This window comes from Polyergus mexicanus, unplaced genomic scaffold, assembly GCF_030449975.1.
Source record: "Polyergus mexicanus isolate NDT 795.1 unplaced genomic scaffold, iyPolMexi1.0 SCAF_9, whole genome shotgun sequence".
NCBI lineage: Eukaryota > Metazoa > Arthropoda > Insecta > Hymenoptera > Formicidae > Polyergus > Polyergus mexicanus.
This window is the reverse complement of record NW_027223329.1, coordinates 8,718,108-8,730,749: the sequence shown is the minus strand read 5'-3', so window position 1 is coordinate 8,730,749 and position 12,642 is coordinate 8,718,108. Positions and strand designations below refer to the sequence as shown.

General features: G+C 34.5%; 1 protein-coding gene across 2 annotated transcripts; it reads left to right on the top strand.

Annotated features, from left to right (window-relative positions):
* Positions 1 to 4,803: 4,803 nt before the first annotated feature.
* Positions 4,804 to 12,454, top strand: LOC138936589 (nardilysin). Of its 2 annotated transcripts, none has more exons than XM_070302123.1 (15): positions 4,804 to 4,833; positions 5,147 to 5,478; positions 6,083 to 6,174; positions 6,357 to 6,526; positions 6,674 to 6,787; positions 6,850 to 7,045; positions 7,116 to 7,321; positions 7,412 to 7,582; positions 7,971 to 8,314; positions 8,433 to 8,927; positions 9,420 to 9,570; positions 9,649 to 9,782; positions 9,917 to 10,295; positions 10,471 to 10,957; positions 11,841 to 12,454. In XM_070302123.1, exons 2-15 carry the CDS (start codon positions 5,177 to 5,179, stop codon positions 12,008 to 12,010), a joined length of 3,411 nt encoding a protein of 1,136 aa, XP_070158224.1. In that variant the 5' UTR covers positions 4,804 to 4,833; positions 5,147 to 5,176; the 3' UTR covers positions 12,011 to 12,454. The 2 variants fall into 2 exon arrangements, with proteins under 2 accessions (XP_070158224.1, XP_070158223.1); XM_070302122.1 differs by lacking the exon at positions 4,804 to 4,833 and adding an exon at positions 4,835 to 4,888.
* The last annotated feature ends 188 nt before the right edge of the window (positions 12,455 to 12,642 follow it).

The window sequence follows — 12,642 nt, the reverse complement described above, 5'->3', positions numbered from 1 at the left end:
CTCGGCCGCGCTCACGAGAGATCACCGCCCTGTGGCGGCCCTCGATCGTGGTGCCGCGATTCTCACTGAAACGACTCTCCGCCATCGACTTTGTAATAGCGTCTTTGTATCGCTGCGCCTCGCGCGTCGGTTTCTCCTTATGCCATCGTTCGGAAATAACGAGATAAAATATTTACGTGATTGAAACACCATCCAGACATTATTTATGTAAATTATAAATCACGATATATCCCGTAAATATTTTTTATTATTTTTAAGAATATCTCAGGAGCCACTGTGATGGTAGAAAAAAAAATTCGCCTTTTATATTATCCGAAATGTTCCACGTATTGTTGGAAAATATTTTAGTTTTTATCAAATTGTTTTTCTACCGCGTTCGATTAATCCTTTTATTCCTGAATATTCGACGAATGTACTTTGTCTCGTTGTTTTTTCTGTCAAAATTATTTTCCATGTATAAGATTGTTCGCTTTTCTCCTTTTTCAGTTTTTAATCAACGTAAAAATGATGGAGAGGATACGTCTGTTCGAATCGCCTCGTTTTATTCGGTTAGCTACAAAGAGTCAAGCACGCTTCGCGCGTCGGTCGTGTGTACATACATACACACGCCGGAGATTCACGCTCGCATTCCGAATGCACGCCCTACCTTCTGCCCTTCTCCTCTTTTATAGCCTCCCCCTTATTTATCAGTCGCATCGTCGCGGACGTTTCGTCAGGTGTTTCAGGCACCGACAAAACGCGCAACACCCAGGACCGGTTTACGATCGCGAGGAACCCCACGGTGATCCAAATGGCACCTTTATCATAGTAACGAGAGTCTCTAACACGATTTACCTCTCGTTGTACGAATCGTGCAAGAATCTCGCAATAATAAAGTCGAAGAATACAAATGTTTCATCGATAGATATGTAATATTATTAAAAAATCACTTTATCTTTTTATGCGATATTTTTTTGATTAAGAGACCCGAAATAGAGTGAAGTGAAACTCCTTTCTTCTGAGCCTTTTATTGACTCCAAGAAAAAAAGAAAAAAATGTGTCATAGCTTTTTCAGCTCTAGAGGAAACGAATCGCCTCATCCTCGCGACGCTATGGCTGATAAGTTTTGTGATCATGTCGCTTCCCGAAAACTTCCACGTTATCTCCCGCGTTCTTATCACCGTCGTATTACGAGTATCCCAGCGATTAATAGTCTCGCTTACACGAGACAAGGCCGATAGATTCGATTTGTACGCGTGACCTCGACCTATGTATACAATCATGTGCTTGACGTGCGGATATGAACACGAGAGAAAGAGAGAGAGAGAGAGAGAAAGAGAAGGATAAAGCCGGATCTATAAAATAGGTGTAGTAAACCTATAGCCTCACGCATCGAGAAATAGAGAGAGAGAGAGAGAGAGAGAGAGGATCTTGAACCCATAACCGGCTTTGTGGGTGTGACTGACTCATAGTACTACAGTCCATTTACCATAAGTATTCGTAGTACTCTCCCTTTATCCCCCCCTCTTCTACTTTCTTTTGCAGCTCCTTTCCCTCTTCTTTCTCTCTTTAACTTTTGTTCTCTTTCCCTTTTCTTTCATCCTTTCTCTTCATCGCGCCGTTTCAAAAGTTGAGAAACGAAATCCCGTAATACTCGACCCAAAACTTACAAAACTATACATGCATATATATTCTATCTATTTACGCGTACGTAAAATACATGCCGCTATGTAGGATGCGTAAAGAAAAGGCGTGTACACTAAGAATAAATCGCATTAGCATATTTAAAAAATTAATTTCTCTCTAATTGATAAAAGATTAATGATTATCTCCCTGCAGCTTCTCCTATCAACGTCATCTTTTTGGAATGTTTATCTCTGTTCGCTAAATTTAATCATTGAATCGTTCTCGAATATAAACGAAGGCTAACTTTGATTCTGTATATTAATTGCTAATTTTTCAGCAGTCGTATCGCGAGAGAAAAACTAGCTCGCTGGCTAGCTATGTGTGTGTTGTTTCCACGACACTGTGTATATATTATGACTCGAGCGATGCCTGCGATAATGCGGTATACTATATATATATGTATATATATATATATATATATATGCCGAGTTATCAGCCGTATCAGGGAGAAGGGAGAGCGAGTAACTGAACCTGTGTACCATGCATGGCGCATCGTCTAGTACTATACTCTTTACAATGCATTCGTAAACTCCATAATAATAACTACAGCAGGCATAAAAGAAGCGAAATAAAATGCACAATAGCTTGTATCGGGAATCTAAGTTTATTTAGAGTTCAATTAACGTAATTACGTAAATTATAACGTAAGAAAAAGTGCATCTCTCATTCTCTTCTTTTTACCCGATTTTACTGTTATCTATACTAGTTTCATGTGACACTCTAATAATAATAATAATCATTAAATATAATAGTAATTTAAAATAATCAAGCGATAATAATTTACAAAGATCAAGTAATTAAGAGAATTAATAAAGTGTTGAGAGAATAATTGCTATTAATTCGTATTATATTTCGTGTTTTTGTAAAAAAAAAAAAAAAAAAAATTTGCGCCGATCTCTTATTTTTCGGAAAATTTCTTTGCTCGATTTAGCGATTCTGATTAAAGAACATCCTATGCTCGGGTTATCTTGCCGGAGATGAGTTAATCTCTTTGAATGAGAATTCTCTCTCTTGCGGAGTGAGAGGAGAAAAAAGAAGGAATAAATGGAGAAGAGGCCTCTGAAGAGTCAAGGCGAAGAAGAGAAGAGAGAAAACGCATACTGAAACGCATTATTCTTGGCAGACGTCGTAGGCGCAACTTTCCTCTCTTTTCGCCCTCCTACCCCTCTCTCTTTCCGCTCTTTCCCATCGCGGAAGAGAAGGGTAACCGCGAGTGCATCTAGATACTCGAACCAGACTTGAAAACTGACGAAAATAAAACGAGAGGTCCAAGGTTACATTATACATCGTGATCCGCCGAGGGTGAAGGACCAACGGTACCGGACGAACGCATATGTCGCATCTTTTAATATCGCTCTTGATTACTCCGCCTCTCCTCCCGCCTTTCTCTACAGGGTGATCTGAAAGAGTCGCTTCTCGTTTCGCGATCCTGATGATGATTTGATTTCCATCATCAATAAGGGATGAGGCAAAATCGCAAAATCTTTCGCGCGATTCTGAAAATTACGGAATTTATGTTAGATCTCATTATAATGACAACACGATTCTCGACTGTGATCCTCGGTGTTTACGGCAGTCAAATTTAATTGAGGAATTGTGAGACAAAGGAGCAGCCTTGAAGAAAAATAGTAGCTTCTTACCTGTATTTAAATCACACGCTGTCGTTCCACTTCGATTCGCCGTTTCTCTTGTGAAACCAACTCCCGATAAGCGTACCCTTATCTCGGGTATTAATTATTCGATTGTGTATGCGTTTTGTTTCGGATATTTTTGGGAAAATCTGTGAAAAATATATTATATAATATTTTTTATCGTTTAAAGGGAGAGAATTTACTGTATACGAACATATATTAGATATAAGAAAAAAGATCTGTTTATCTATTTTTATTATTAATTCGCTTAACGTAATAAGTGCAAAGTATTTATGCTTAAAATAGTAGATATATGCCGAAAAATGCAATCAATTTAAATTTCTGAGCATCGAAAAATCTAGTAATTGAAGAATTTGAATGGAAAAAATTAGATTCTCTTAAAAAGAAATCGGAAAAGTATCGACAGAATATACCTAGATCTATCGAAAGCAGATCATGCCAAATATCTGTTATCAACTAATTGTCAACAAAAAGGCTACAAATTTGATAAGAAGTTGTTATTATCGATTAAATCGACAAATTGATGCCAAAAATCAAGCAGAGCCTGCTCATAAAGTCTGACAACAAAAATTGATGGCAGGAACGATATCTCAGAATTTAAATTTCTGTAAATATTGGCAAGAGACCAAAGGTTAACCCTGCAGGAAAAGTCTTTTAGTAGTTGCGAGTCATACCCAAAATAATCTTTTTTATTCCTTCGCAAAAATAAAAAAGTTTTCCTGATATTTTTGCGGATTTCGAAGCATCAAATTTTCGCATTTCTTGAAATTTTATCTTGCGCTACCTCTTTGCTAATTATGTTTTCCTGATGTGCCACCTCATTGCCGATCATGTTGTCCTAATACTTTTGCGGATTTTGTAACAAAAATAGAGAGTTAGAAGGTTTTACAAAGTACATTAACCGCGCCTGTTGGCTATTGCGATATATATCTAAAATAAAGACATTTTCATTAAATAGATAATTTGTGTTTGGCTCTTAAAAATTACAAAATATCGTAGATTGATTCTATCAAATGATTGCATAAGTTTTCGCTTCACTCACATTTATTCTACTTCGTATAAAGCTAAAGTTTTAAGGATCAGCAGGAGACCGGAGGGAGAAGAGAAAAGAAAGAAAGATAGAGAGAGAGAAAGAGACCACTGATTTCTATATGTAATTAAATATGAAATAGATCAATATATCTCAATGTTATAGAGATGGACGAACTCTTATTAATTGATATTAGGGACCTCGCGCGGTGACAATGAGAAACTCCGGTTTCAGTGTCGCCAACGTTGAAAAATAAATTCTCAGTCTCGAAGTGTAACACTGATTTCTATACATGTAAACGTAACTAAATATTGAACAAGACGAAAAAATTATGACCAATCGAAGCTTGAGCTTGAGGCTCGAATTGTAGTCTCTGTCTATAATATGTCTTTGCGCTTGCGTAAATACGCTCTACTTGACGTTTATTTTTAAAATGTAGGATTCTTTACCTTGATCGATCGATTAAACATTTCGAAGCGAGAAAAGGTATAGGCCATGACTTTAAATGGTTTCCAGTGTTCTCTTTGTTGATTATATTCTGGTATTTTTGTGTCGATATTTCGAAACTTAGGGTGTTTTCCAGCAAGTTAGACAGATGACACAGTGTAACACATAATACCACATGATTGGCTATCAAATAAAGAATTTTAAATTTCTTCATTTGATAGCCAATCATGTGGCATTGTGTGTTACACCGTGCCCTTCAAAATAAATTAAATTTATTAAATTAAATTAATTTATTAAATTAAATTTTGTGGAAAACGCCCTTAAATTTTTCGTGCTTGGATTTTTTCTACAGTTCACTTTCTACATCGCTCATGTGTCTCGTATGACACGTGGATTCTGCCTCTTTCTACGATGGGTCGTTGGCAGATGCGAGAGGAAACACGTGTCAGCTAAGGTGCTGAAGAAGCACGTGCAAAGTTCGGAGAGGAAGTCGAAGGAAAATCGAGATTCTGTCGTGGACTCCTCGATCAGGTCCTATTCCGTACGTCTACTTAACCTCGATCCCTATCTTTTGCGCGCCGACATAATGCCGGATGTGAAGATCATAGCCAGCGATGATAAGCGTCGTCAAGTCGAATACCTGGACACGCCCACGAAGTCGGAAAAGGATCCAAAGGAATATAGGTTAAACGATACGATGTTTGAGATTTTTTTTTTTTAAGTTTTTTTCCTCTATGTTTAATAATAAATACAGTTTCGAGCAAAAGATACACTTTTGTCTAGCTTTGTAGCATAACGAGAATTTCGCCAAAGAAATATCCTTTATCAGAAAGATTTGTAAGTTTTTTTTATCATTGTAACGTATTATAGCAGGAATGCATCATAAATATTATAAAAGATTTAAAATAATTGTAAAACTGTTAATTTACATGTTATATATTTTTATTTTATCTCATTTCAATCACTTGGTTATCTTTCTGAAAAGAAGGAATATTTTGTATAGTGTTTTTTTATTATAGCTTTTTTTATTATAACTTTATTATAACTTTATTATGAAAACATGTTTGAGTTCGTATAAGAGGATAGGAGATAATTTTATTATAACAATAAAAAAAATTTGGTTTTTTTATAAGATATTTTTGAGATTACATTTCTAAATTTGATACAAAATTTATATATTTTTTGTTTTTTAAAAATATTTGGTGAACCAAACATTTTTTTCGTAATTACCGACATTTTGATTAGATTCTTATTCTGTCATTAATATTGTTATTGCCATCAAATTTAGAGTCATCAGATTACAGAATGGTTTGACAGCTCTGCTAATAGCTGATATACATTCAAAAACATGTTCTTCCCAAGATGATGATCAAGATAAAAGTGAGTATCAAAAATCATTTTATCAAATTAATTTGAAAAATAAGTATTTGAATAGATAATTGTATAACATAAACAATGTATATTATAGGGAAAAAAAAAAAAAAAATATATATATATATATATATTATTTGTGGTATATTATATATGAGGATGTAATATTTGTGTTTTTTCATTGGCTACAGCAAGTAGTGAAGATGAAACTGAAGATGAGGATAGTGATGAAGATGATGATGATAATGATGAAGAAGAAGATGATGAGGAGGATAATAAGGATGAAGATGAAGATGAAGATACGAGCGATGAGGAAAGTAGTCCTTCAACAACTAAACGAGTCCAGAGAAATGAAAAAATGGTATATATAACAAACTTGCATAAACAGTTGAATTTACAAGTATGTCAGTCTTTTCTAACATGATTTATCTCATTTATTAATAATAATAAACTACTTGATTTGAATCTGATTGTGTCTACATATCTATGTATATATTTTTTTAAACAGGCATCGTGTGGTTTATGTGTGGGAGTAGGCAGTTTTAGCGATCCACTGGAAATTCCAGGCATGGCGCATTTCCTCGAGCATATGGTTTTTATGGGATCAGAGAAATATCCACAGGTATCAAACTCTAACACTATAAAGAAATTTATTTAAGTGCTCAAGTACCATTTTACTTGCAGGAAAATGATTTTGACGCGTTTCTCAGCAAGCGTGGCGGCTCCACCAACGCTGAGACGGATTGCGAGCTTACGACATTTTACTTTGATATCCAGGAGAAACACCTGTTACAAACTCTTGATCGTTTCGCTCAATTCTTTATTAAGCCCTTAATGAAGAAAGACGCTATCACGCGTGAGAGAGAAGCCGTAGAAAGTGGTACATATTATTATAATTGTAGTAACAGCTGTATTAATGCTCTTTGCAATCTTGATAAGCTTTATTATAGAATTTCAGTCGGCTTTGCCTTACGACGACAATAGAAAGGAGCAAATGCTCTCTTCCTGCGCGCGAGCTGGTCATCCAGCCAGTAAGTTTATTTGGGGCAATTTGATAACATTGCGTGACAATGTGGATGATGATAAGCTATACGCAGAGCTGCATAAGTTCAGAGAATACCATTATAGCGCTCACAGAATGAAACTGGCTATACAGGTAAAAAAATCGTTTCGTTAAAATTGTGCAATGAAAATCATTAATCATTTAACCATACACAGCTAATTCATAGCAAGCATGCGTTTACAGGCGAGACTACCGCTAGATACTCTGGAGGAGTACGTCACGACGTGCTTTGCCGATGTGCCGAGCAATGGGCTGCCTCCGGACGACTTTACCGAATTCAAAGGCAGCATTTCTTTTGATACTCCTGCTTTCCGAAGAATATATAAAATTAAACCCGTTAAAGATATTAGCCAAGTACGTAATCATAAGATACTGGTGTCATGAATCAATAGTTTTAATGGTAATAATACACTATACCATATATATGGGAAAATATTTATTTGTGGATTTGAAATTATTACATCTTTTCTGAGGAAAATCGACTAAGAAACAAATTCAACAAGTTTAATTGTATATAAAAGAATGTTAAATCTCCATTGTAATTTATAAGATTGCTCCATTGATTTAGTGCATTGCTACCAAAGTTATTAAATGCTTTGTTATCTTTGACTTTGTAATATTGTATGTTTATGTGTATATTTATGCATTATTATGTAAGCCAAACGAGATATGCAATTAGAACAAGTACTAATCTTTGTATTATATAAAAAGTTATATGTAACATTTTGATTGCCTTTTGCAGGTAGAGATAACATGGGCAATGCCTTCATTACTTGATTTCTACAAAAGTAAACCACATCAATATGTCTCGTGGATTATCGGACATGAAGGGAAAGGCTCCATAATTAGTTATCTGCGTAAGAAAATGTGGGGGATTGATATGCTCAGCGGCAATAGTGAGAGTGGTTTCGAGCACAGTTCTATGTATGCTTTAATGAAGATTACTGTGCTGCTTACGGATGAAGGGCAGAAACATTTTGAGGAAGTGCTGGATGCAATATTTTCTTTCATCAATTTACTGAGAATGGAAGGCCCACAGAAGAGGATTTACGACGAAATCTATAAGATCGAGGAGAATAATTTCAGGTAAAGAAATCTCAGAAATATAAATGAATGAGGTATAAATTGATTTTGGAAAAGAAAACCGCGGGATGTCAAAATGTGACGTGTGACTCTCCGTTTAACTGACTATAGGTTTTTATAGATTTGCCGATCAAGAGGATCCGATAGATAATGTGGAGGATTTGTGCGAAAGCATGCACTTTTATCCACCGCGAGACTACATAACTGGAAACGAGCTTTATTTCGAATATGATCCAGAAGCCATAAAAACCTGCCTGGATTACTTGAGGCCAGAAAACGCGAATATCATGATCTTCAGTGGAAGATTTACGGAGTTAAATAAGATCGAACCGTGGTTCAAAACTAGATACACGGACGTTGAAATACCGCAGGAATGGATCGAGCGCTGGAAAACTATGGAACCGTTGCCAGATTTTCACTTGCCATTACCGAACACATTCCTCACTAACGACTTTACCTTGGTATCGATTCCGGCAGATATTCCGAAATATCCCGTAAAGATACACAGCGACGCCACATCCGAGATTTGGTATCGTCCAGATTCCAAGTTTTGCCTTCCAGAATGTCACATGAACTTCCATTTTGTCTCCTCTCTGGGGCTGCAATCGCCGGAGAAGTAAGTAACAATATGGAAGCTGTAGATGTAAGAATATAATATACTGGAATATGTGCTTAGTTTTTCAATATTCTGAATTATTAATTAATGACGAATATTTCGCCACTAATATTTTAAAAAATTATCATTTTTCATGTCTTTATTATATATCGATAATGGAATTACTAATCAAGTTATTCTGAAAAATTAAAATCTTTAATTTGAATAGATAATAGCATTCTATTATTTAATTATATTTCTGAATTAAGTATAGCATTATTATTTGCATTTAAAATCTTTTACTTTCACTTTTATGCAACTTGAAAATTTGTCACTGTCGCGACATTCTTTCCTTTAACTCGATCGAAAATAGTGAAAACTGAATGTACATATATATTTTGAGACATCTATTTTCAATATGTATATCTTTGTTGTAAATGTTATAATTTTTATATATTCATTTGCATTCTTTGTTAAAAAAAAAAAATAACATTTACACTAATAACATCTCAGTACAGCTCTCATGGAATTGTACTGCAATATACTAAAACTGCTGTTGGTCGAAGAAATATATCCAGCAATAGCGGCCGGATTTAATTTTCACATTTATGCTAGTGAGAGGGGTATCAAAATGAAGTTTAACGGATTTAACGAGAAACTGCCGGTAAGTTCCTTTTACCGAAGGTATTATCTGAATTACAGATACAATTCCAAGCTATATCTACATTTTTGCATTATGCAGCTCTTAGTATTCACTATCGTCAAATATATGGTGGATTATCCAAATCTTGTTACAAAGGAGTTATTCGAAGTTTTGAAGGAGCAGCAGCTCAAAACATTCTACAACACTTTTTTAAAACCCAAGAAACTCGCCAGGTATCTATTTATTATCTAGCATAGCTGCCACAATTCTTGAATAATCGAAGAAAATATGTGATTAATTACATATTGTAAAATGAATTATATATTTAATTAATCGCAAACACGCACGATTTTGTATTCATTTTCAGGGATGTGAGATTGTGTATACTTAAGTTCATTCATCACACGCAAATCGATTCATATACCGCTCTACGCGACGTCAATTTCGAAAGATTCCGAGACTTCGTCAAATCTTTCAACGATCGTCTCTATATTCAGTGCCTCGTGCAGGGCAACATGACGCAAGATGCCGTAATTGAGAACGTGCAACGATGCATCGAAATAATCAACTGCAAATCGCTGCTCCCGAGTATGATACCGCAGATAAGAGTTATGCAGATACCCTTAGGCACGTATTATTGCAAGCTGAGAAACATCAACAAAACCGACGTGAATTCCATAGTGACAAATCATTATCAGGCTGGAATTACGTCGATCGAGTTATCGGTGATGATCGATTTATTAATAGTAAGTGAATAAATCCCATCATTTCACGATTATATTTGAAACGTTTAAGATCCTCGTATTTATTCGTATCACGCATTTATACTTCGATTCCCAAGTGTAGTTAATCGAATATGTAAGCATTTTTAATTTTCGCGTTCATCCGCTCAATATTACATTCTGCATGTGATTATTTCAGATGATAATGGAGGAACCGCTGTTCAATCGGCTTAGAACCAAGGAGCAGCTCGGTTACGATGTCACTTGCATCCAACAAAATATTTATGGAATTTTGGGATATTCCATTATAGTTCAAACTCAGGCAGACAAATACACGACCGAGCACGTGGACCAGCGGATTGAGGAATTCGTGAAATCGTTTAATAAGATTTTGAAAGATTTGTGGGAAGATGAATTTGATTGTGTCAAGGAGGCGCTAAGAAAGGAAAAGCAGTGCGCTGATATCGATCTGAACGAGGAAGTTACAAGAAATTGGAACGAGATTACGAATTGGCAGTACATGTTCGACAGACTCGAGAGAGAAGTGCTCGCGATAAAGAACATCAAGATCAACGATTTGAGAGAGTGGACTGAGAAGCATACGTTGAACGGAAGTAACTTTAGAAAACTAAGTATTCACGTGCTGGGAAGTAAGGAGAGCAACGAAGAAGTTAACAAAGCGATCAGTGAGTCAATGATAATTTTTGTATCGATATTTGTTTGTCTTGTTTTTGAATATGTTTATATGAATAGATAATAGATAATAATCATAGACGTATTCCAAGTATAGATCGCACGTTTCCCGATCAAGCGTTGTGTATAATTTAGAAGATCCTTTTTTCCTTTTTTCTGTAAAAATAAAGAAAAGATAGGAATTGTATGTCAAGTTAAAAAAAAAGATAAATATACCTCTGGAGTTCTTTTTCTAATTATGCATACATAAGGTTTGATTATGATAGGGTAGATACAATCTATACTTGAACATTTATGATAATAATTGTTATTGTTATGTTGTTATGTTTTTTATCTGTTTTTGCTGGATGTTTTCTAATTTATTATACTATCTACATGAGAGAATATAGTGTGTATGAATTTGAAGCGGTATAAATGGAAGAACGCGATCGCGTGTCAATAAATTAGAATAGAAGAAATTCTTCGAGAAGAGTGTTTGAGAAATCTACTGATAATATATGAAAGAAAATGATTTAGAGAATGACTGTTTATATAGCGGGAGAGAGAAAGTAAAAATAGTCGCAGATAGATAAGACTAATGAACATGTAATTATAATGAATCATGTAAGCATGATTTTTGCGCAAAAAGGAATTATTAATTTTAATCTTGCAATATATGAAAATCAATGTAGCACAATAGAATGCATGTATAATTTTGTTATAATTATGTGAATAATTAGAGTTAACTTGATAAGGTTGCAAAAATGATCAATACATGAAAGTATGAGGAAAGAAACTAAAAATTGCAAAGAAGTTATAAGAAGTATCCTACAAGTGTACTCTTCCATTATAGTATTTATCTATTAGAAAGTCAAATGCAAAATTTTCTATTTATAGATATCTCGGAGGATCGCAGCAAAATGCAGTACTCCTTGGAATATATAACCAAGGATCCCCAGGACAAAGAAACGCAAGATAATCACATTATTGATATAGAAGATTACAAGAAAAATCTCTACATATATCCAGTAAGTGAGGGGATTAATTTCAAAACAGTGAATAAATGATGTTCTGATAATAATTTAATGATAATAAAATAATAAGTCGTACTGTGTGCCTAGATATTTTTTACGATACTTTTCTATTTATCAAAAACTTCTATTTACTGGCCCTTGCATATAGTAAATGATATATAACACGATAGAATGAGAATATATTATAAAACGCACGCGATTTTTTGCGAATCTTTAAATCTTCAATCATATTATTCAGCCATATGTTTCTTTCGACCATCCACATTAACGATTGATGCTATCGGTGGAATTTTCCATGTTGCAACAGTCTAAATAAAATGAAAACTGATATTATATATTTAAGCGATAAATAAATTATATAACATATATCTATTTGATATGATATTTAAATGGATAAATTTTTATGATATCAAACAGTGCGGAGGAAGAATTGTGTGCATATAAAAATTTCGAATAAAGTTTCTCCACACAGATGTATTAATGAGTATTCTCTCTTAAATTAAAAGAAATATATCTGAATTTTTTTTCGTATTATAACATTATTTATCTGTATTTCTGTTTGCTTTGCGTGAAACAAAAAAGAAATATTAGAGAGGACAAAATCAAAGATGAATTTAGTCACATGATTCTGTGATATTAATTAGATAGTATATGTGAAAAAAGAG